Source organism: Lolium perenne, chromosome 5 (genome assembly GCF_019359855.2).
Source record: "Lolium perenne isolate Kyuss_39 chromosome 5, Kyuss_2.0, whole genome shotgun sequence".
In the NCBI taxonomy this organism is placed as follows: domain Eukaryota; kingdom Viridiplantae; phylum Streptophyta; class Magnoliopsida; order Poales; family Poaceae; genus Lolium; species Lolium perenne.
This window is the reverse complement of record NC_067248.2, coordinates 263,077,274-263,101,158: the sequence shown is the minus strand read 5'-3', so window position 1 is coordinate 263,101,158 and position 23,885 is coordinate 263,077,274. Positions and strand designations below refer to the sequence as shown.

The 23,885-nt window shown below is 45.8% G+C and overlaps 2 protein-coding genes and 1 non-coding gene across 3 annotated transcripts; all 3 read right to left on the bottom strand.

The window, feature by feature from the left end:
- Positions 1-14,798: 14,798 nt before the first annotated feature.
- On the bottom strand, positions 14,799-14,871 carry TRNAR-UCU (transfer RNA arginine (anticodon UCU)). The gene has a single exon. It is a non-coding gene; the product is annotated as a tRNA-Arg (tRNA).
- Positions 14,872-15,115: 244 nt separating this feature from the next.
- LOC127302933 (BTB/POZ domain-containing protein At3g05675) lies at positions 15,116-18,078 on the bottom strand. Its single transcript, XM_051333671.2, has one exon. The coding sequence runs from the start codon at positions 17,944-17,946 to the stop codon at positions 16,579-16,581; it is 1,368 nt and encodes a 455-aa protein (XP_051189631.1). The 5' UTR covers positions 17,947-18,078; the 3' UTR covers positions 15,116-16,578.
- Positions 18,079-18,358: 280 nt separating this feature from the next.
- Positions 18,359-23,552, bottom strand: LOC127302931 (probable cyclic nucleotide-gated ion channel 14). Its single transcript, XM_051333667.2, has 8 exons — positions 23,476-23,552; positions 23,210-23,430; positions 21,974-22,472; positions 21,155-21,367; positions 20,390-20,691; positions 20,159-20,270; positions 19,554-19,790; positions 18,359-19,351 (listed from the first exon to the last, which is right to left on the bottom strand). The coding sequence occupies exons 2-8, from the start codon at positions 23,263-23,265 to the stop codon at positions 18,644-18,646; spliced, it is 2,127 nt and encodes a 708-aa protein (XP_051189627.1). The 5' UTR covers positions 23,266-23,430; positions 23,476-23,552; the 3' UTR covers positions 18,359-18,643.
- Between the last annotated feature and the right edge of the window lie 333 nt (positions 23,553-23,885).

The window sequence follows — 23,885 nt, the reverse complement described above, 5'->3', positions numbered from 1 at the left end:
ATCATCCGAACCCCCTCCAGTATTAAGTTGCTAACAACAGACAATTGCATTAAGTATTGCGCGTAATGTAACTAGTGACTACATCCTTGAACATAGCACTAATGTTTTATCCCTAGTGGCAACAGCACATCCATAACCTTAGAGGTTCTTGTCACCCCTCCAGATTCACGGAGACATGAACCCACTATCGAGCATAAATACTCCCTCTTGGAGTTACTAGCATCAACTTGGCCAGAGCATCTACTAATAACGGAGAGCATGCAAGATCATAAACAACACATAGATATAACTTTGATAATCAACATAACAAGTATTCTCTATTCATCGGATCCCAACAAACGCAACATATAGAATTACAGATAGATGATCTTGATCATGTTAGGCAGCTCACAAGATCCGACAATGATAGCACAATGGGGAGAAGACAACCATCTAGCTACTGCTATGGACCCATAGTCCAGGGGTAGACTACTCACACATCACACCGGAGGCGACCATGGCGGCGTAGAGTCCTCCGGGAGATGATTCCCCTCTCCGGCAGGGTGCCGGAGGCGATCTCCTGGATCCCCCGAGATGGGATCGGCGTTGGCGGCGTCTCTGGAAGGTTTTCCGTATCGTGGCTCTCGGTACTGGGGGTTTCGTCGCGGAGGCTTTAAGTAGGCGGAAGGGCAAGTCAGGAGGGGGCACAGGGGCCCCAGATGACAGGGCGGCGCGGCCAAGGGGGGGCCGCGCCGCCCTAGGGTTTGGGCACCCTGTGGCCCCACTTCGTTTCGTCTTCGGACTTATGGAAGCTTCGTGGCAAAATAGGCCCCTGGGCGTTGATTTCGTCCAATTCCGAGAATATTTCCTTACTAGGATTTCTGAAACCAAAAACAGCAGAAAACAAAGAATCGGCACTTCGGCATCTTGTTAATAGGTTAGTTCCAGAAAATGCACGGATATGACATAAAGTGTGCATAAAACATGTAGATAACATCAATAATGTGGCATGGAACATAAGAAATTATCGATACGTCGGAGACGTATCAGACGGCAGAAGAGGTGGGAGGAGCTTGCGTTGCAGCGGTTGCTGCGGGAGGAGACGCAACGTCAGGATGAAGTCTACGAGGCGCGTCGGTTGGCGGAGATGCAGCTCCGGCTACAGAGGCAGAAGTTGGATCACCGTCGGCGGCGGGAGGAGCTGGAGTGGCAGCTGTTGCAGGAGGCGGTGGCCGCGGATAGAGCCGCCTACATTACGTTCGTGGCGGAGAGATCAGCGGGGGATCAACGACAGAGGAGTAGGGTAGAGAGCATGGGAGAGAGCTCCGGTCGATCGTCCACCTCCACAGAGCCGGGTGACTAGTAGGTAGTAGGCTAGAGAAGCTGGTTTCAAATGTCATCCGGGGTTGAGGAGTGAATAATGTTTTACTCGGATTTGACCGAAAATATTATTCATTCCTCGATCCTGAATGACATTAAAATGAAACTCTAAATAATATGTAGTATGTAATTTGGGTAAAAAAACATCTATCGGGGCCGCCGTTCGGGAGGCACCGGTGTGGAAACGGCTTCCCCAAATGGAGGATGCAGTGTCAGCGCCTCTGCCGGCGCCTATTTAGGGGCTACCGGTGGAGATGCTATTAGTATGTTCCCTATTTAACCTACCATTAACTCCTTTGTCGGAAAGACGGTTTGTTCCATAGTTTCTTAGCAATTTAGCAGAATACCATAAGACCTATAGATGACATGGAGCCAGATGCTGGCACGATATGTTGCTTTAATGTGGATATGTTCCTCGAAACAGGCTTTCGCCTCGCTTTATAAATAAAGCAACCAGAACCATACATAGTTCAGATACAACACACAGAACACACACCCCACATCAAGAGTCTGCTGGGGCAACAGCACAACAAGCCCACACAAACGAGATAGACGATACACCACCCCACACAAGAGGTGCACTCAGAGGCTGGACGGTGTAGATATGCGACGGGAAGCCGCAAGAAGATCCTCCAACATGCCGTCCAAGCGCTCCCTGTCCCGTTGTCTACACAACGGGTACCACTGCTGCAACAAAGCCAAGAAGAAGTAGACAGAGTCAGAAGCGCGACGAGGTAAGATACGCTCGATGACCATCTTATTGCGCACAGTCCACAGAGTCCAGGTCAAAGCCGCGAACAATAACCAGAAGAGGCGCCTCCTCCTACCAGTAATGTTCGCACGGACCTCGATGAACTCCCCGAGGGCCGAGGCTGCCACTCAGGCCCCAGCGCCTCCTGCAAGAAGCTCCAAAGGAAGCGTGCCGCGGGGCAAGAGAACATGATGTGTGTCGTCGTCTCCGGAACAGCACATAATGGGCAAAGCCCGTCGCCCGGCCCGTGCCTCTTCAGAACCTCCACCCCAGAGGGGAGGCGATCTCTCAGCAGCTGCCAAAGGAAAATCTTCGTCTTAAGCGGGATAGGAGCCTTAAAAAGCGGGGCCATCCAGGGGAGCAGAGGCCCCCTAAACATGGCCCTGTAGGCCGTCCGCACTGAGAACGAGCCAGAAGGAGTTAAGCGCCACGAAGGCGTATCTAATCCTCCTGGCAGAACGTCCGGAAGGAGGTCCCGCAGCGAGGCCAGACTCAGGGCTTCCCCCTGGGTTAGACCACGGCGGAACAAAATACCCCATCCCTCCTGCGCCACGTCGGCAACCAGGATAGAGGGGTTAGCGCAAATGGCGAAGAGGTCCGGGAAGTCAAGATTCAGGGGGCGGTCGCCAAGCCATGGGTCGAGCCAGAACATGGTCCCTCTACCATCACCTATGGAGAGGGAGAGTCCTGCATAGTGTACTAATAGTGCCCGCACCTTGTCCTAATTAGCTTGGACTACCGGATCATCACAATGCACATGTTTTTACCAAGTGTCACAAAGGGGTACCTCTATGCCGCCTGTACAAAGGTCTAAGGAGAAAGCTCGCATTGGATTTCTCGCTATTGATTATTCTTCAACTTAGACATCCATACCGGGACAACATAGACAACAGATAATGGACTCCTCTTTTATGCATAAGCATGTAACAACAATTAATAATTTTCTCATTTGAGATTGAGGATATATGTCCAAAACTGAAACTTCCACCATGGATCATGGCTTTAGTTAGCGGCCCAATGTTCTTCTCTAACAATATGCATGCTTAATCATAAGGTGGTAGATCTCTCTTACTTCAGACAAGACGGACATGCATAGCAACTCACATGAAATTCAACAATGAATAGTTGATGGCGTCCCCAGTGAACATGGTTATCGCACAACAAGCAACTTAATAAGAGATAAAGTGCATAATTACATATTCAATACCACAATAGTTTTTAAGCTATTTGTCCCATGAGCTATATATTGCAAAGGTGAATGATGGAATTTTAAAGGTAGCACTCAAGCAATTTACTTTGGAATGGCGGAAAATACCATGTAGTAGGTAGGTATGGTGGACACGAATGGCATAGTGGTTGGCTCAAGTATTTTGGATGCATGAGAAGTATTCCCTCTCGATACAAGGTTTAGGCTAGCAAGGCTTATTTGAAACAAACACAAGGATGAACCGGTGCAGCAAAACTCACATAAAAGACATATTGAAAACATTATAAGACTCTACACCGTCTTCCTTGTTGTTCAAACTCAATACTAGAAATTATCTAGACCTTAGAGAAACCAAATATGCAAACCAAATTTTAGCATGCTCTATGTATTTCTTCATTAATGGGTGCAAAGCATATGATGCAAGAGCTTAATCATGAGCACAACAATTGCCAAGTATCACATTACCCAAGATATTAATAGCAATTACTACATGTATCATTTTCAAATTCCAACCATATAACAATTTAACGAAGGAGAAACTTCGCCATGAATACTATGAGTAGAAACCAAGGACATACTTGTCCATATGCTACAGCGGAGCGTGTCTCTCTCCCATAAAGTGAATGCTAGGATCCATTTGATTCAAACAAAACAAAAACAAAAACAAACCGACGCTCCAAGAAAAAGCACATAAGATGTGATGGAATAAAAATATAGTTTCAGGGGAGGAACCTGATAATGTTGTCGATGAAGAAGGGGATGCCTTGGGCATCCCCAAGCTTAGACGCTTGAGTCTTCTTGATATATGCAGGGGTGAACCACCGGGGCATCCCCAAGCTTAGAGCTTTCACTCTCCTTGATCATGTTGCATCATACTCCTCTCTTGATCCTTGAAAACTTCCTCCACACCAAACTTAGAACAACTCATTAGAGGGTTAGTGCACAATAAAAATTAACATATTCAGAGGTGACGCAATCATTCTTAACACTTCTAGACATTGCATAATGCTACTGGACATTAGTAGATCAAAGAAATTCATCCAACATAGCAAAAGAGGCAATGCGAAATAAAAGGCAGAATCTGTCAAAACAGAACAGTTCGTATTGACGAATTTTAAAATGGCACCATACTTGCTCAAATGAAAATGCTCAAATTGAATTAAAGTTGCGTACATATCTGAGGATTATGCACGTAAATTGGCTTAATTTTCTGAGCTACCTACAGGGAGGTGGACCCAGATTCGTGACAGCAAAGAAATCTGGAACTGCTCAGTAATCCAAATCTAGTACTTACTTTTCTATCAACGGCTTAACTTGGCACAACAAAACACAAAACTAAGATAAGGAGAGGTTGCTACAGTAGTAAACAAATTCCAAGACACAAAATAAAAACAAAGTACTGTAGGTAAAAACATGGGTTGTCTCCCATAAGCGCTTTTCTTTAACGTCTTTCAGCTAGGCGCAGAAAGTGTGTATCAAGTATTATCAAGAGACGAAGTGTCAACATCATAATTTGTTCTCATAATAGAATCAAAAGGTACCTTCATTCTCTTTCTAGGGAAGTGTTCCATACCTTTCTTGAGAGGAAATTGATATTTTATATTACCTTCCTTCATATCAATAATAGCACCAACAGTTCGAAGAAAAGGTCTTCCCAATATAATGGGACAAGATGCATTGCATTTAATATCCAAGACAACAAAATCAACGGGGACAAGGTTATTGTTAACGGTAATACGAACATTATCAACTTTACCCAAAGGTTTCTTTGTAGAATGATCAGCAAGATTAACATCCAAATAACAATTTTTCAGCGGTGGCAAGTCAAGCATATTATAAATTTTCTTAGGCATAACAGAAATACTTGCACCAAGATCACATAAAGCATTACAATCAAAATCTTTAACCTTCATCTTAATGATGGGCTCCCAACCATCCTCTAGCTTTTTAGGAATAGAGGCTTCGCGCTCTAGTTTCTCTTCTCTAGCTTTTATGAGAGCATTTGTAATATGATGTGTGAAAGCCAAATTTATAGCACTAGCATTAGGACTTTTAGCAAGTTTTTGCAAGAACTTTATAACTTCAGAGATGTGGCAATCATCAAAATTCAAACCATTATAATCTAAAGCAATGGGATCATCATCCCCAATGTTGGAAAAAATTTCAGCAGCTTTATCACAGGCAGTTTCAACAGTTTTAGCAGTTTCAGGCAGTTTTTCGCGCTTTGCATTAGAAGTGGAAACATTGCTAACACCAATTCTTTTATTAGTATTAGTAGGAGGTGCAGCAACATGTGTAGCATTAGCATTACTAGTGGTGGTAATGGTCCAAACTTTAGCTACATTCTTCTCTTTAGCTAGTTTTTCATTTTCTTCTCTATCCCACCTAGCACGCAGTTCAGCCATTAATCTTATATTCTCATTAATTCTAACTTGGATGGCATTTGCTGTAGTAACAATTTTATCATGATGATTCTCATTAGGCAAAACTTTTGATTTCAAAAGATCAACATCAGCAGCAAGACTATCGACTTTAGAAGCAAGTATATCAATTTTCCCAAGCTTTTCTTCAACAGATTTGTTAAAAGCAGTTTGTGTACTAATAAATTCTTTAAGCATGGCTTCAAGTCCAGGGGGTGAACTCCTATTATTGTTGTAAGAATTCCCATAAGAATTACCATAGCCGTTGCCATTATTATAAGGATATGGCCTATAGTTGTTACTAGAATTGTTTCGGTAAGCATTGTTGTTGAAATTATTATTTTTAATGAAGTTTACATCAACATGTTCTTCCTGTGCAACCAATGAAGCTAATGGAACATTATTAGGATCAATATTAGTCATATCATTCACAAGCATAGACATAATAGCATCAATCTTATCACTCAAGGAAGAGGTTTCTTCGACAGAATTTACCTTCTTACCTTGTGGAGCTCTTTCCGTGTGCCATTCAGAGTAGTTGATCATCATATTATCAAGAAGCTTTGTTGCTTCACCAAGAGTGATGGACATAAAGGTACCTCCAGCAGCTGAATCCAATAAATTCCGCGAAGAAAAATTTAGTCCTGCATAGAAGGTTTGGATGATCATCCAAGTAGTCAGTCCATGGGTTGGGCAATTTTTAACCAGAGATTTCATTCTTTCCCAAGCTTGAGAAACATGTTCAGTATCTAATTGTTTAAAATTCATTATGCTACTCCTCAAAGATATAATTTTAGCAGGGGGATAATATCTACCAATAAAAGCATCCTTGCATTTAGTCCATGAATCAATACTATTCTTAGGCAGAGATAGCAACCAATCTTTAGCTCTTCCTCTTAATGAGAAAGGGAACAATTTTAGTTTAATAATATCACCATCTACATCTTTATATTTTTGCATTTCACATAGTTCAACAAAATTATTAAGATGGGCAGCAGCATCATCAGAACTAACAGTAGAAAATTGCTCTCGCATAACAAGATTCAGTAAAGCAGGTTTAATTTCAAAGAATTCTGCTGTAGTAGCAGGTGGAGCAATAGGTGTGCATAAGAAATCATTATTATTTGTGGTTGTGAAGTCACACAACTTAGTATTTTCAGGGTTGGCCATTTTAGCAACAGTAAATAAAACAAACTAGATAAAGTAAATGCAAGTAAACTAATTTTTTTGTGTTTTTGATATAGCAAACAAGATAGCAAATAAAGTAAAACTAGCAACTAATTTTTTTGTATTTTGATTTAGTGCAGCAAACAAAGTAGTAAATAAAACTAAGCAAGACAAAAACAAAGTAAAGAGATTGAGAAGTGGAGACTCCCCTTGCAGCGTGTCTTGATCTCCCCGGCAACGGCGCCAGAAATTTAGCTTGATGACGCGTAAAGCACACGCTCGTTGGGAACCCCAAGTGGAAGGTGTGATGCGTACAGCAGCAAGTTTCACTCAGTAAGAAACCAAGGTTTATCGAACCAGTAGGAGTCAAGAAGCACGTTGAAGGTTGATGGCGGCGGGATGTAGTGCGGCGCAACACCAGGGATTCCGGCGCCAACGTGGAACCTGCACAACACAACCAAAGTACTTTGCCCCAACGAAACAGTGAGGTTGTCAATCTCACCGGCTTGCTGTAACAAAGGATTAACCGTATTGTGTGGAAGATGATTGTTTGCAGAAAACAGTAGAGCAAGTATTGCAGTAGATTGTATTTCAGTAAAGAGAATTGGACCGGGGTCCACAGTTCACTAGAGGTGTCTCTCCCATAAGACAAACAGCATGTTGGGTGAACAAATTACAGTTGGGCAATTGACAAATAAAGAGAGCATGACCATGCACATACATATCATGATGAGTATAGTGAGATTTAATTGGGCATTACGACAAAGTACATAGACCGCCATCCAACTGCATCTATGCCTAAAAAGTCCACCTTCAGGTTATCATCCGAACCCCCTCCAGTATTAAGTTGCTAACAACAGACAATTGCATTAAGTATTGCGCGTAATGTAACTAGTGACTACATCCTTGAACATAGCACTAATGTTTTATCCCTAGTGGCAACAACACATCCATAACCTTAGAGGTTCTTGTCACCCCTCCAGATTCACGGAGACATGAACCCACTATCGAGCATAAATACTCCCTCTTGGAGTTACTAGCATCAACTTGGCCAGAGCATCTACTAATAACGGAGAGCATGCAAGATCATAAACAACACATAGATATAACTTTGATAATCAACATAACAAGTATTCTCTATTCATCGGATCCCAACAAACGCAACATATAGAATTACAGATAGATGATCTTGATCATGTTAGGCAGCTCACAAGATCCGACAATGATAGCACAATGGGGAGAAGACAACCATCTAGCTACTGCTATGGACCCATAGTCCAGGGGTAGACTACTCACACATCACACCGGAGGCGACCATGGCGGCGTAGAGTCCTCCGGGAGATGATTCCCCTCTCCGGCAGGGTGCCGGAGGCGATCTCCTGGATCCCCCGAGATGGGATCGGCGTTGGCGGCGTCTCTGGAAGGTTTTCCGTATCGTGGCTCTCGGTACTGGGGGTTTCGTCGCGGAGGCTTTAAGTAGGCGGAAGGGCAAGTCAGGAGGGGGCACAGGGGCCCCAGATGACAGGGCGGCGCGGCCAAGGGGGGGCCGCGCCGCCCTAGGGTTTGGGCACCCTGTGGCCCCACTTCGTTTCGTCTTCGGACTTCTGGAAGCTTCGTGGAAAAATAGGCCCCTGGGCGTTGATTTCGTCCAATTCCGAGAATATTTCCTTACTAGGATTTCTGAAACCAAAAACAGCAGAAAACAGCAACTGGCACTTCGGCATCTTGTTAATAGGTTAGTTCCAGAAAATGCACGGATATGACATAAAGTGTGCATAAAACATGTAGATAACATCAATAATGTGGCATGGAACATAAGAAATTATCGATACGTCGGAGACGTATCAGACGGCAGAAGAGGTGGGAGGAGCTTGCGTTGCAGCGGTTGCTGCGGGAGGAGACGCAACGTCAGGATGAAGTCTACGAGGCGCGTCGGTTGGCGGAGATGCAGCTCCGGCTACAGAGGCAGAAGTTGGATCACCGTCGGCGGCGGGAGGAGCTGGAGTGGCAGCTGTTGCAGGAGGCGGTGGCCGCGGATAGAGCCGCCTACATTACGTTCGTGGCGGAGAGATCAGCGGGGGATCAACGACAGAGGAGTAGGGTAGAGAGCATGGGAGAGAGCTCCGGTCGATCGTCCACCTCCACAGAGCCGGGTGACTAGTAGGTAGTAGGCTAGAGAAGCTGGTTTCAAATGTCATCCGGGGTTGAGGAGTGAATAATGTTTTACTCGGATTTGACCGAAAATATTATTCATTCCTCGATCCTGAATGACATTAAAATGAAACTCTAAATAATATGTAGTATGTAATTTGGGTAAAAAAACATCTATCGGGGCCGCCGTTCGGGAGGCACCGGTGTGGAAACGGCTTCCCCAAATGGAGGATGCAGTGTCGGCGCCTCTGCCGGCGCCTATTTAGGGGCTACCGGTGGAGATGCTATTAGTATGTTCCCTATTTAACCTACCATTAACTCCTTTGTCGGAAAGACGGTTTGTTCCATAGTTTCTTAGCAATTTAGCAGAATACCATAAGACCTATAGATGACATGGAGCCAGATGCTGGCACGATATGTTGCTTTAATGTGGATATGTTCCTCGAAACAGGCTTTCGCCTCGCTTTATAAATAAAGCAACCAGAACCATACATAGTTCAGATACAACACACAGAACACACACCCCACATCAAGAGTCTGCTGGGGCAACAGCACAACAAGCCCACACAAACGAGATAGACGATACACCACCCCACACAAGAGGTGCACTCAGAGGCTGGACGGTGTAGATATGCGACGGGAAGCCGCAAGAAGATCCTCCAACATGCCGTCCAAGCGCTCCCTGTCCCGTTGTCTACACAACGGGTACCACTGCTGCAACAAAGCCAAGAAGGAGTAGACAGAGTCAGAAGCGCGACGAGGTAAGATACGCTCGATGACCATCTTATTGCGCACAGTCCACAGAGTCCAGGTCAAAGCCGCAAACAATAACCAGAAGAGGCGCCTCCTCCTACCAGTAATGTTCGCACGGACCTCGATGAACTCCCCGAGGGCCGAGGCTGCCACTCAGGCCCCAGCGCCTCCTGCAAGAAGCTCCAAAGGAAGCGTGCCGCGGGGCAAGAGAACATGATGTGTGTCGTCGTCTCCGGAACAGCACATAATGGGCAAAGCCCGTCGCCCGGCCCGTGCCTCTTCAGAACCTCCACCCCAGAGGGGAGGCGATCTCTCAGCAGCTGCCAAAGGAAAATCTTCGTCTTAAGCGGGATAGGAGCCTTAAAAAGCGGGGCCATCCAGGGGAGCAGAGGCCCCCTAAACATGGCCCTGTAGGCCGTCCGCACTGAGAACGAGCCAGAAGGAGTTAAGCGCCACGAAGGCGTATCTAATCCTCCTGGCAGAACGTCCGGAAGGAGGTCCCGCAGCGAGGCCAGACTCAGGGCTTCCCCCTGGGTTAGACCACGGCGGAACAAAATACCCCATCCCTCCTGCGCCACGTCGGCAACCAGGATAGAGGGGTTAGCGCAAATGGCGAAGAGGTCCGGGAAGTCAAGATTCAGGGGGCGGTCGCCAAGCCATGGGTCGAGCCAGAACATGGTCCCTCTACCATCACCTATGGAGAGGGAGAGTCCTGCTCTAATCTCATGCTTGATGTCCTGGAGGGCTCTCCAAAACTGAGATCCCTCCCAGCGGTCACAAGCAAGGAGTGGCCGACCCCGTAGGTATTTAGCCTTAATCAGCTTCAGCCACAAGCCCCCGTCGTCTGACAGGATCCTCCACACCCATTTCAACATGAGGGCCACGTTCATGTGGCGCGAGGAAATAATCCCTATGCCCCCAAGGTCCTTGGGGGCGCACACATCGGCCCATTTGACCATGTGGTACTTCTGACGTCGTGTCCTGTCTTGCCAAAAGAAGCGGGAGAGCTCTTTGTCGAAGGCAGCATGTACCCCTTCAGGAAGGATGTACAGACCCATGATATACGTGGATATGTTGACGTGTATCAAACCGTCTTGAATTACAAAGCATCAAAATTTACGGTGCGCAACATACAGACTTAGAAAACATCAAATTTGCAGGAAGAAATAGTCATTTAAATAAAGTGGCCTTATAGGTGCACCCTAAAATCTCTCGAAAAAATGCAAAAAAAACACAAGGTACCACAACTTTAAGCGAATGTGCGGGAAAAAAGTAATTAACCTAGATGCTGAATATCCTATAAAACCAAAGTACACAAGAAAGCAATAATTCATACAAAACACCGAAAGCGCATTTACAGATAATTTCCTAAAGAACAAAATTGTTAAATAAAATCTACAAATATTCGTGCATTCCTCTACCAGACTCGCAGTTCCTCTAGTAGATAGAAGACTAAATTAGCACTGCATCCAAGTGGGGCAGCTCAAGTAAGTGTGGTACACCATGGATGATGCATGTGATGAGCGAGGTGACTGACGCATGCCTGCATGCATCTTGTCGCTGCTGCCGAACCGTTGAATTTTTGTTCCAGGGGGCGGTTGTTCGTACTAGCGGCGCCGGCCAGAGATATCTGGGAGGCCACATCCTGTTGGAGCCAGATATAGCAGCTCGACAGGAACTGCTGATCATGTGGGGGTCTTCGATCTCTTTGGATTACTAGCTTGTACTTGTTGCCTTACCTCGGTTGAGTTTGAACTGTGGAGGTACGTGCTTGATGTCTTCTTGCCTTGCCTTTCTCGAGACACTGCTAATTCAACAAGTAGATGACTTTTTAGACATTTGATCATGTAGTTTTCAACATGAGAGTTGGCTTCTTCTCTGGTTGATTTGCCATGTATCGAGTTAGTGGTATTGGTTGTGGAATCTATCTGTCTATCTGTTTAGTCTAGCTAATCACCGAGGAAGTCAAGCCGGCGCCGACGATATAGTGCATACTAATCCGTCTAATCGGCGAGGACGACTAGTCTAATCTTGTCTGCACTCCATCATTGAGTTGAATGATTAGTTAATTGTGTATGACATATTGCCATTGTGTCGATGAGTTAAGTTAGGAAAGTTGGAAACTCATAGCTAGCTACGAACATGAAGGGGCTACAGGTTGGCCCTCAAGCGCCTGGCTCAAATATATAGAGATGTTCGTACACGGTTGCCTCGCCGCTTTTCACGTTTAATCTGCCGTCTCTGTTCGAAGCAAATTTGGTGCACATGAGCACCCGTGCTTTCGGTTTTTAAAATATTTACAAACTATACTTTTTTGTTTAAAAAATTATCAAAATTATTCTATGAATACATACACATGTCCTGAATACTCCTGCGAAGTTTCGGTAGAAATTGCGTTGTATTTTGAGTTACGAAAAAGAAAAACAAATTTGTTAATGTATAGGGGTATATATTTGTCAGAAATTTGTCTTTTATGTATATCTCAAAAAACTACATATTCTTCTCATTTCTACCATACCTTTGGAAGGTTTATATGTATGTGCATATTTAATTAGAATATTTTTGGAAACTAAAAAAATATGATTTTCAAAACTCAGTGCTCATGTGCCGAAAGCATTTTTCGGTATCTGTGTCTTTATCTTGTCCATGTCTCTAGGGAGAGTTGAGTTGCCGTCGAACTTGGCGGACCAGAGAGCGTAGTGGCAATCACTGCCGTTGTTAACAATGCACTTGCTACCCACTAATAATATGCCAATAGTTGAGTTTTAGGAGCAAATTAAGTTATTAGATATTATAAATAGAGAAAAATGTAGGGGGCTCCTATTTGATGCCTATTGCGCAATTTACAGGCGTTACTCGACCGTGCGACCAATAGGTATGGTTTCTTTTTTCCCTTTTTTTAATCTCAGAATTTGTAATTAATATTGGAAAATATTAATTTTTCTGAAAATTATTTTAGAAAGTTGTGTTTTACATATCGTTCAAAAATAAATATCAAAAATTATATATTAGAAAGGTATTTTTAATACCTATACTAACAAAGTAAAGAAAAAAAGTCACCGACGCACAGAACTTGGTACAGAGGCAGATAACATGTCGAACCGATCAAACGGGTTATTTTTTCAGGGTTTACGGGCAGCTACAACAGTCAGGCGGCGTCAGAAGATATCGGGTAGGCCACATCCTGTTGGACCCAGATATGGCAACTGGACAAGAACCACTGATCAAGTGTGAGAGGGTCTTCGATCGACCTCTTTGGATTACTAGCTTTGTACTACCTTTAGTGTGTTGCCTTGCCTTGGTTGAGTGTGAACTGTGGAGGTACGTGCTCGATTACTTGTTGCCTTGCCTTGGTTGAGAGTGAAATGGCTACTAATCAAATTACCCTCTCAAACGTCAACAAGTAGATGACGAATTAGACATTTGATCATGTAGTTCTCAAGATGAGTACGTGACAGCTGTGTTCTTTTCGGTCCATTTTCTTGACTATTCACTCCAAAGTTGATTTGTCATGGATCGAGTTAGTGGTATGACTAGTGGAATCTACTATCTATCTATCTATCTAGCTTATCGCTAATGAAGTGAAGCCGGCGCCGATCGAAGACATGGTGCATGCTAATCCGTATAATCGGCGAGGGCGACTAGTCTAATCATGTCCGCGCTCTATCATTGAGTTGAGTGATTAGTTGTGCATGCCATTGTGGTGATGATTGAGTTAAGCTTGGAAAGTTGGTAGCTCAGCTAGCTTGCTAGGGGCTGGGGGTTGGCCCTCAGTGCCTGGCTCAGAAATGGATGTTCGTACACGTTGCCTGGCCGCTTTTCACGTCAAGTCGGCCGTCTCTCACCTGTGTTCGGCGGTGCATAAGTCTTGTACTCCATATCCAGACAGAGATGACTTGTCATCAAGTCATTCGTGGACGAGGAAACTGGCATACATGACGATCGCCCGCCTAGGTTAAGCACCCACTTCCCACCTATTACCTCCGTTCCAAAATATAAGATTTTTCATAAAGCTAAGTAGTAATGCGTCAAGGGAGTAGGGAGGAGATTAAGTTGCTCGTAATAACTAGTAGAAAGTGGGGCAAAATGTATGGTTTGCACTCATACTAAGCCGCGTGCAGCCCGTACCAGTGCAAAGTCCACGAATCATGTTGGCTAGATGCCAAGGAGACATCTCCGTGCCGCCTCAGTGCAGATCGGCGTGGCAATTCCTACTCCGACGCTCGTTGAGTAGGTTATTAACGGCCCAACATGTACCCCTATAATCGCGTGGGCCTGGAGCGTTAGTGAGGGATGGCGACCCGTGAGGTAGAATTCTAAATTTTGATGTGGTGGAATTGACAAGTACTACTACACAAAATTAACTAGTCTATGCACAATTACACATATATAATATAATATACATAATATACGAATTTAGGTGTGGCAGAAGCCAGAGCTTGCCAAATAGCTAGCCATGCCACCGTCGAGGATGATGTTCGACAACTACCGGAGACGGCACATAAAAGGCCGTAGGCGGCGCCTGCGAGGAATGGACAAAGTCAAAGCCGGTGGCTAGGCGGCTCGGGTGGAGAAGTGGAAGAAACTTAGGAGGGCAGGTGAGGTGGTGCTCATCGGCGCGGAACGATGAAATGGGCAACTCAGGCAGATAGCAGTTGGGCTGGTGCGGGAGGGCAGGTGGAACGGTGGCGACACCAGTTGGTGTGTTTGTGGTGGGCTGAGTTGGTGTAGACACATAGGAGGACGCTGTAGTTTATCACTTGGGGTTGGCCGGCATACATGGCTGGGTACCCCTCATTCTGTGACAGTTCCTGTAATTGCTGTTTTTGATGAATAATAAAGCTTGGCTGGTTTGTCTCAAAAAAAAAAAGCACCGGGAGCTCCTATTTTGCCGGTGGGTACCGTACAAACAGGTAACGCCAGATTCAGCCCATTCAGGCCGAGAGCGCTGTTATGCACAGTAAAATTGAAAAAAAAAGGTGAAAAAAATCACGCCCGGTGGGACTCGAACCCACAATCGCCTGATTAGAAGTCAGACGCCTTGTCCATTAGGCCACGGGCGCTGTTATTGACTGTGAATACAAAGATTGCAATAAGTAACCCAGCGAGTAATGCGTAACCTGTACAAACCGATCGCAATGGAGAAGCACTGACAGCAACCAGAAGAAAATAGTGAAGAAGAGATGCCATTACAGGAAGGCCTGGCTAGAGAACAACAATGTTTTCACTTTTCGCTTGCCGACGTCACATCGATCATCAATGTAGCTGCAAGGAAGGACAGGTTCCCAAATCCCAACTGCTAAACCATTGAGACCAGAACCAAATTTGGAACATCACAAGTCTGACAGGCTCCAATCAAGAAACATTACATTTACACCTTACTATTTCATATTCACAGGAGTCAGGTAAAGTGGGCGAAAACACACATGCTCCGCCGCCTCAAGTCATGCACCTGCACCTTCCCAGCAGCACATCAATCTAAAGCAGCTGAAGAGAATTGGGGACCGATTTGGATTGCTGATTGAACAATTGGAGTTTCCAACTAATCAAGTAACATGACATTTGCACCTTTTTTCATATTCGGGTTAAGTGGGCGAAAACGCACATGCTCCGCCCCCTCCAACCAATTGGTCTCCTTTTCAAATTTCAACCATCCGCAACACATCATATGAAAACCGTCACCGCCAGGAAGAAGAGAGTAGAACCAAGCAGCAGCTTGCCACGGAGAAATGAGGCAAAGAGAAGTGCCCAAGATAGAGCCAACAGTGCTCCAGATCACACGAGCAAGTAAATGTGGAAAACAGGCTTAGCCTCACTTGTACTGGGCAGGCTTACACAAGGAGGACAAGAAGATTCTGCGGCAAGGAGCAATGCTGTTGATGCAGAAGGCAGCAAGTCTAGCTGCTGCTGCTGCTGCTGCTGGAGACACAGCGTCTTCAATCTAGGAGTCTGATAAAGTTCTTAGCCGTTCCCTGCTGATGGTTGTTTAGCTCGTTTCAAACTTGTTAGCTTATCTTTTGCTACTTTAGCTGTGTTGCTGTAGTGCTGATATTGTTTTTGACCTCGCAGAGGGTATGCTCTCAGTTTCTTTTGTAGTGGACTTCCTTTCTCTGTTTGCCAATTAATGGAAACTGGGCTAGCCCGGTTGGAAAAACACCCATGCCAATCCGGGCCGCACGAAGTCTGATCTCACGCAGGAGCACCACGTTTCCCGACCAAGACCTCCGTCTCTGAAAAGCACCGCCGCTGTCCATTACACCTGGTTAGGCACCGAAAAAGACCGGGCAGATGTCTCCTGATCCAAATGCTTGATAAATAAGGAATGAATAAACAGATACACTAGATTTCTTGATCAGATATTCAGATAACTCTCAAATATGAGCTGTTCTCTTCAGTCATCTGGGTAAGTTCAGTGTCAGCCCCAGTTTCGCAGATAACCTCAAGATGACATTGCGAGTGATGATACACTAGAGTTTGACAAGAAGATTAAATGTCACAGCACTTCTTGGTAGCATGTACTGCTACTGTGCCACATGTGTAAATATAAGGCAAGGCATTGGTGAGGTTGCTCATTTCATCAGCCATGGCATGTCCAAAAAATTTCATCAACCCTGCAGTTCATAGGGAGGTCCTGAAGCAATTTTGACAACGAACAACAATGTGACCATATGGCAAAGCAATAGAATACCATGTTCATTGGTTTTGGTGAAAAAAAAGGCAGATGCTTAGTGCTGTAAACCCTCCAGATGATTTTGGCTGCAGACCCGGGCTCAAGGTGTCGGATTGATGTTGTTCAAGAAAGACAGCCTTCTTCTAGCAACCTTCGATCTATAACACCAGGCATCGAACGCCTCCGTCAGGTCCAGGAACGCGGCATGCTCCGACTGAAGCCACCCTGACAGAATCTCAGCCTGTGTGTTCGAAGGCAGAGTCATCACAATTGCGGTAATCGCAGACTCTAACCCCTGCCAGACCTCGCTGTCCAAGCCGATCTTTGCTGCTGTTTCAGCATCACCATGGTTACCATCCTCACCATTATGACTTTCGCTGTCGTCACCACGGTTGGCTCGATCGACCAAATGCTTTGTTATCCCTGCAAACCAGATCCAAACTTTCACCGCAAGACACCGTTTCTCTGCTGGGAGGACCACATTGCCAAACGCGACCGCCTCCAAGACCTTTGCAGATATCTCTATAACCTTCACCCTGGTCTTCAGGCATACAGAACCCGGGCACGATGCCTCGACAGCCATGACAACATCAGGCGATGCTCCGACCCAGTAGGCTGCAATGCATTTCATCATCTCCAGCTTGCCCAGGACCTGGCAGACCCAGGAGATATCTGACACGAACGAATAGAGCTCCTGCTGAAGCTCGCTCTCGCCGGAGCAGCAAGGCGGTTCCATCTTCTTCGACAGCGCATAGCTGGTGAAATCGCTGAACCTGCTCAGTAAGCCCGCGACGCAGTCCTTCACCTGAGACTTCACGGAGTTGCCGGCGTCGGTGTCGTCGAAGGCGAGCAAGGGCGCGTCGTCGTCCTCGGTGAGCATGTACTCGAGCTGCTCCTGCGCGGCGGACTTGAGCTCCCGCGACGCCGCCGACGGCGCGGCCGTGGCGTGGCGGAACGCGGAGAGGAAGATGGCGGTGGCCGGCGCCGGATCGGCGGGGCGGAGGCGCGCGAGGACGCGGTCGTACTGTGCGCCGCCGGGCAGGCACGGGACGGCGGCGAGGATCTCCTCCTCGTCGGCCTCGTCCCAGGGCGCGGACTCCAGGTAGTCGGCGCAGGCGGCGGCGATCCGGGGGCAGCCGAGGTGCGCGGCGGCCCGGAGCACGCCGAGCGCGCCGCGGACGCCGAAGCGGGAGACGGGCTCGGCGGCGTAGAGGAGGCGGAGCGCGTTGACGTGGGAGCTGAGGTCCAGGTCCGGGCAGCGGACCTCGACGCAGTAGCGGGAGTCGAGGATCTGGCAGGTCGGCCAGGCGTCCGAGAGGCGGTCGGCGAAGTAACCGCTCCCGGCGGCGAGCACGGCGGAGTGGCAGTAGAGCCACTCGTCCCGCCCCTCCGGCGTCCGCAGCCGCACCACCACGTCGCTCGTCGCCCGGTGGCCGATCTTGGGCCGCGCTGACGCCGCCCACATCATGGCTCTCTCTGTCTCTGCTGGAGTGAGAACTGAAACCGGAATTAAACCACAAATTAGTTTGTAGCTGCTTGTATAATTCAGTACTTCTTTTACACGAACTTCCCAGGAATTTCACACAGAAGACTCTAATTCTCGCAGGAAAATTCAGTCGCGAAAATGGGTCCAGAAGTAGAATCCCAAGACCCTAATAACATGATGACAGTCGTGGCATACACACGAGAAAAAAAAAAGTATATTTATACATTAGTGTGCTGCGACCTTTGATACTGACAACTCCCATAGATTTCTCATGTAATGGATTTACAATAAATGATATATGGAACAATACAAAGCACATTATAGAGAGACTAATAGAAATAGTTTCTGCAATAGCTACCATAGCTACAGCTCCGGCGAGAACGCAATTTCAAACTTCAGTTTTAAAGTTGATTTTACAATATTCTCACTCAAAAAGGATCCTGATTCCTGAAGCATGGCTTCAGAAAATCTCAAACTTAACATGATGAAAATGTGATATACACAAAAGGATACGTATTTTATACATTAGTAAGGTGCGATCTATGACGCTGACAACTCCTAGATTTCTGATGTACGTACTAAATTTACAATATAGCTGATGTTCAGAACAACACACAATGCACAGAGAGAAAACGGTAGTGGTACCAAGATATACATTATCACTGGCAAAAAATCAGCTTCAGTCGAAATGGTCCGCGGAGAAATCAGGCTCATCAGGCTTCTGCAGCCTGCGGATGACGCTGTCGTCGTTGCGGAACCTTCTGGAAGCGGAGCCAAACTTGTGCATCTGGGCGGCGCCCTCCGCGGCAGTTCTTGCGCCGCCGCCCGAGGTGCCCTCCTGTTTAGGCTTATCAGCAACAGGGTGTTCTTCTGACCACCATGAGTATGACTCCCGCCGGCTCAGGCTCTCGGACAGCTTCCTTCGCTGGTGCTGCCGCCATGCCGCCTGGATGAAGCAGGCGGCCCATGTCCTCCAGTGGTGCGAGTAGAACCGGAACGTGTGCTGCAGCTTCTTACTGTGCAGCCTCCGGAACTGGTTCGCTACGAATTTGAGGTCCTCGGCTCGCAGGGCGAAGGCTTCCACCTCCGTGAGGCTCCGCACGGTCCTCGTGGAGAGTGGGAAGTGGACGTTGGTCTTGGGAAGCAGGGCCCAGGTGAGCAGCTCCTCACCAGCGAAATGACCGGGTTCTAGGAGGATAGAGTTGAAGAAGTTGCTCCGGCCTCCGTTGGTAGTGGAGCTCTCCAGCTTGCCACGGATGATGAAAAGCATCTCGTTCACGGGATCGCCCTCGCGAGAAATGTATGTGCCCTCCGGGCACAGGAATGACACAAGCCGCTCGCAGATGGCATCAAGAAGTTGGTCGTCCATCTCAGCGAAAAAGGGGACCTGCATTTTATACAGTAATAATCAGAAACCTGCTAAAGAATGGAGACAGAATTCGAACTAGCGGTTGCAGGAAATAGGGTCACACGAGAATATTGGCTTGGCCATCAAAAGATAGAGCCCAGTAAAAAGTATTCTGTCAAGACCTTTGAGAACCTAAAATAGTTTACTAGTTAAGCTATTGGATTAGGATATAACAACTTACACGTCGAACAAGATCCAAGCAAAGATGGCGCTGTACATCCCGGCGTATATCAGCAGGCAAAGATTGCAAAATCGATTCTTCTTCCACGCCTCGTGTTGCAAGCCATTTAACTTGAACAAACCGCTGGACACGTTCTTGAAGATAGGGTGGGAGTTGGTGATGCCTCATCCACTCCTCCATGTCCCTTTGCCTCAATCTCCACTCTTCAAGCCTTTTGCTTACAGACTGCAAGTATGTCTACAAGATAGAGAAGAGAATTAAGCAGCTGTCAAAATGGAAATGGCTTACTGCACATAGAGAAGTAGTTTATGTTCTTTTAATCAATTAAAACCATGAAATGCCCCTCCATAGATCACACACCTGATGCATCCGTTATTTAAAACGATGCAATCCATGAAAGCACTGCACAACTTATAGCACTGACAGTAATTAAGACTTACTCCGCATGACAAAACTTATTGTGTAACAAACTTGCTGAACTAAAAAAAAATCAAAAAGGTCTACAAGCAATATATCAAACAGCATAGTAAGTGTGTCATGCCTAGCCGGTCCTCAAGGTAACTAAGTAATACGAGCATAATAGCCATTCCTCAATGTAATTTTACCTGCATTTTGCCAATCAGCTGAGCAAAGAGAATGAGACTGATAGCACCGATTGCAATGGCAAATACATTCTCTACAATGAATGCACTTGTTTTAAGAGGATTTCCACTTGAACTGAAAAGGTGACAACAACATCAATTAACTTAGCCTGATTAATTGTATTCAACGAACAGAAACAAATGCATACACAAGGAAAGAACTCCGAAGTAACAGAATATAATGATGGATCATACCTAAGTTGCAACAAGCCCCACCACAGACAATAGAAGTACTTCTCACGGAATGAAGTTGAGACAGCACCCTTAGTCAATGCATCTGAGAACATTCCGTAGACAAAATTTGGAGGATTAAGGTTGGCATCACAGTAGTTAAATACTTGTGTTTTACTTTGCCAATCAAGATATCCAATAGAACCAGCCTTTTCGCAGTTTATAAAGTTAAGGTCGCAAGATATGTTCGTCTCATTGAGGCACTGCTGATTCCAACATGTAATCTGCCGTTCAACAGAGAGAAGATAGTATACTGCTCCAGTAATCTGCAGTGCTACACATAGGTTGTAAGTAACAGCTAGATTTTTCAAAAAGGAGGATGAACCCCTGGCCTCTGAATCAAGTGATACACAGAGCCATATATTTTTAAAAATTCAACAATGTGAGCAATGACATGCAAGGTGATAGAGATAAACTTCTACTTTGAGTCGCCTACATGTCTACCTGAAATAATATAATATTTCTTTCTGCAGATTTATTAATGAATACTGCATTACAGGATAATACATAGACAGACATGCACTTTTTTCTCCTACTCCAATTCCAGATGCAATATTGAAAACTAATTAAAAAAAATTATTCAATATTTAGCACAGAGTACTTCTTGATTGTATATAAAATTGTGTACAAATCTTACAATGAAGAAGAGCCGCAAAACTTTCCTATAACTTTTTTCAAATAAGCTTGACTAGGAATTTTGAACATGAAGTCGAAGGCAAGAGACCATACATGGCTTGCAAGCATGTAGAGCAGAAGATTGTATGCTGCTCCTCCCCAAGCTGACTTTGTAACTACTCCAGCAGCTTTGATAATTCGATTGCTCAATGGTACAATGAGACCCATTCTTAAGACATACTGAATCATAATAATAAGAGCAAATGTAGTGTTTCGGATGTTATAATCTGGGTTTTTTATCCCAGGCATGACTAACCCCACGGTAACCTGCAAAACGTGCACCAGAAGATTCACGTTATCACTGTAGATTCTTTACCCTAAAATTCGAGTAATGGGTATTCAATAGTTGAGATAACTGGTCGCCGAAAATATTTTGCACAAACTTTGGTTGAAACAAGATGAACTTAATTAATTTCGAATGTTTACTTAATATATATAAGTGGCAATTAACAGATGCATATATAACAAGGAAAAAATATCTGGAATATCTTTTGGCCATTCCTAGTTGGACACTATTTCGGCTCACCTTTTAAAAGTCACAATCTGCTGGAAAAAATCATGCAGTTACTATAAAAAAAAATTCAGGCAAGAGGCACACTCTTCCTTTGGAAACCGGATTCAAAGGGAAATAATCCAGGCTCGCCCAAAGGCTCACCACGCACCAAAAGCACCTAACTGATCTTTGTCATGGAGATGCTAATGAATCAATTTAAGTACAAAAGTACATGGATACGAAACTGAAACTGGACAAGTGAACATCTACTACTGAAGCTAACACAAGTACCAGAAATGGCAACAACAAAAACGTAAGTAAGCAATTGCCACGATAATGCAACAAAGAGTGCAACAACCGTGTATTCAAGCTGCATTTACCTGTGGAAGTGGCACAGCTGCAAACAAGTCAACAAGAAAGTATGTTCTGATATATCGCCGCTGGATCTTCTTCAGATCCACAATAAGCTCTCCCTTCCCAAGGACTCTGGACTTGGGGTCCACATACGCAGTATGGAACTTGACCACAATGTTCAGCAAGTAAAACAAGTCGGCAAGCGAACGCAGAGCTGTGATAGTTGAGATCAATCTCCGGTCCTTGGCAATACATGAAGTTTGTCCTTGTTGTCTGACAAACGGCAGGTAGTAGAAGAAAGGATCAACGAAAAGCGCGAACAAGCAGGCCACCAGGTACACCCTGTTCCAGTTCAGTATCATCCTGCTTCCGGGATCCGCGCCATACTCCCATGGCTTGTGGCCTTCATTCAACAGCTTAAGCTTCTCGAGGTTCTTTGCATCTATCTTGTTTGCTGCGAACCTGTCGACCCGCACAGCTTGAAACGGCAGCTTAGGTTGGTCTTGTCTCTCATCAGGAAAGATTCTACAGATAGAACAATGACTTAGAAAGTTTCCAGAGGTCTCAACCTCCTTTTCAAAAACAAAACAAAAATTACTTAGAGATGAAAACTGGAATATTTCAAAACATTCAACGAAGCACGTTTGACGTATTTCTCAGGTGCTTCCAATAGTAAGAATAGATAACATATATAAGCTACTCTCGCCTGAACTCTCCTACTACATACCGCTACGCATTGACACTTGAAAAAGGCGAAGAAGCTTCGAGAGAAAGAAACATTCTATTTCACCCTAAATCCTTGTATATGCACCAAAATAGCTCGAACTAGCGAGGGAAAATGAGCTACCAACAAAACTATCATCGGCGTCTAATGTTTTCACCAAACAAAGGAAACCATCATCGAGCGATCTTTCCATCTTCTGGATTTGGTGGGCTGGTGATCTTTCTAGCTAGCAAACCCTCCCTTGAGTCTCCATCACAGCAAACCCAAATCGGTACCTCAAATTAGACTCTCGGTTGAGCTTCTCCAATCCTCCAATTCGGCAGAGAAGCCACCATCGTCTTCCCTAAGCTCGAGCCAAGCCGGACCCGTCTCCGCCCCCAGCGCCCGAAAAGTCAACCCCGGTCAACCGAAGCAAGCAACTACTGGGCGGCTCTAACCCTCGATTCCAGCAGCAGGCAAATCCCGCGGCGGCAGCGCGGCACGGACAGCGTCGAATCGGGGGCGAAACTGAACCGAAAAGCTGAGCGCGCGCACGCACCTGTTGGTGGTCCGCCGCTGCATCTCCACCTCATCCTGGACCCTGGACCCCAACATGGCGGCCGCCGGCCGGCCGGCTGCCCCCGACGACTCCGCCGAATCTCGCGCGGGTCGGTCGGTCAGGGGAGCGGGGGGAGGGCGCGAGGAAGCTTCCGGCAGCAGATCAGCACCATGGGAGGACCCAGTGCTTGCGCGGTTTGGCGATTCCGAGTACTGGAATGGGTGTGCAAAAAAAAAAAAAAAAAAAAAAAAAAAGTACTGGAATGGAACGGGGCCGGAAAAAAAGTTGCTGCCTTTCTGCAGTTCTTTTTTTCTTGAGAAAGAAAGGGTGGACCGGGTGGACTGCCTGTTCGTTCTACAGCTTAAAAAGCTTGGGCTTGGGCCACACAGCGAAGTTGTACACGAACACGAGCATATCATGTTCTTGCTTTGAACAAAATTCAGCTAATTTTGCACGAATCGGCCAACGAGTGTTCAGATCCGTATACTTCATTGGAAAAAAGTAGTACCCGAAAGTAGAAATTTGCGAGGCAAAATAATTCCTAGGCTTTTGGCAGCACGGAAATGTTAGGAAATTGTTTTCTGAAAAAGGTGTCGGTCACGTCCCTACAATTTCGTTTTCAGGATTTTGAAAATGCACGAATATGAAGAATATTGAATTTTATGTCATGCATGCT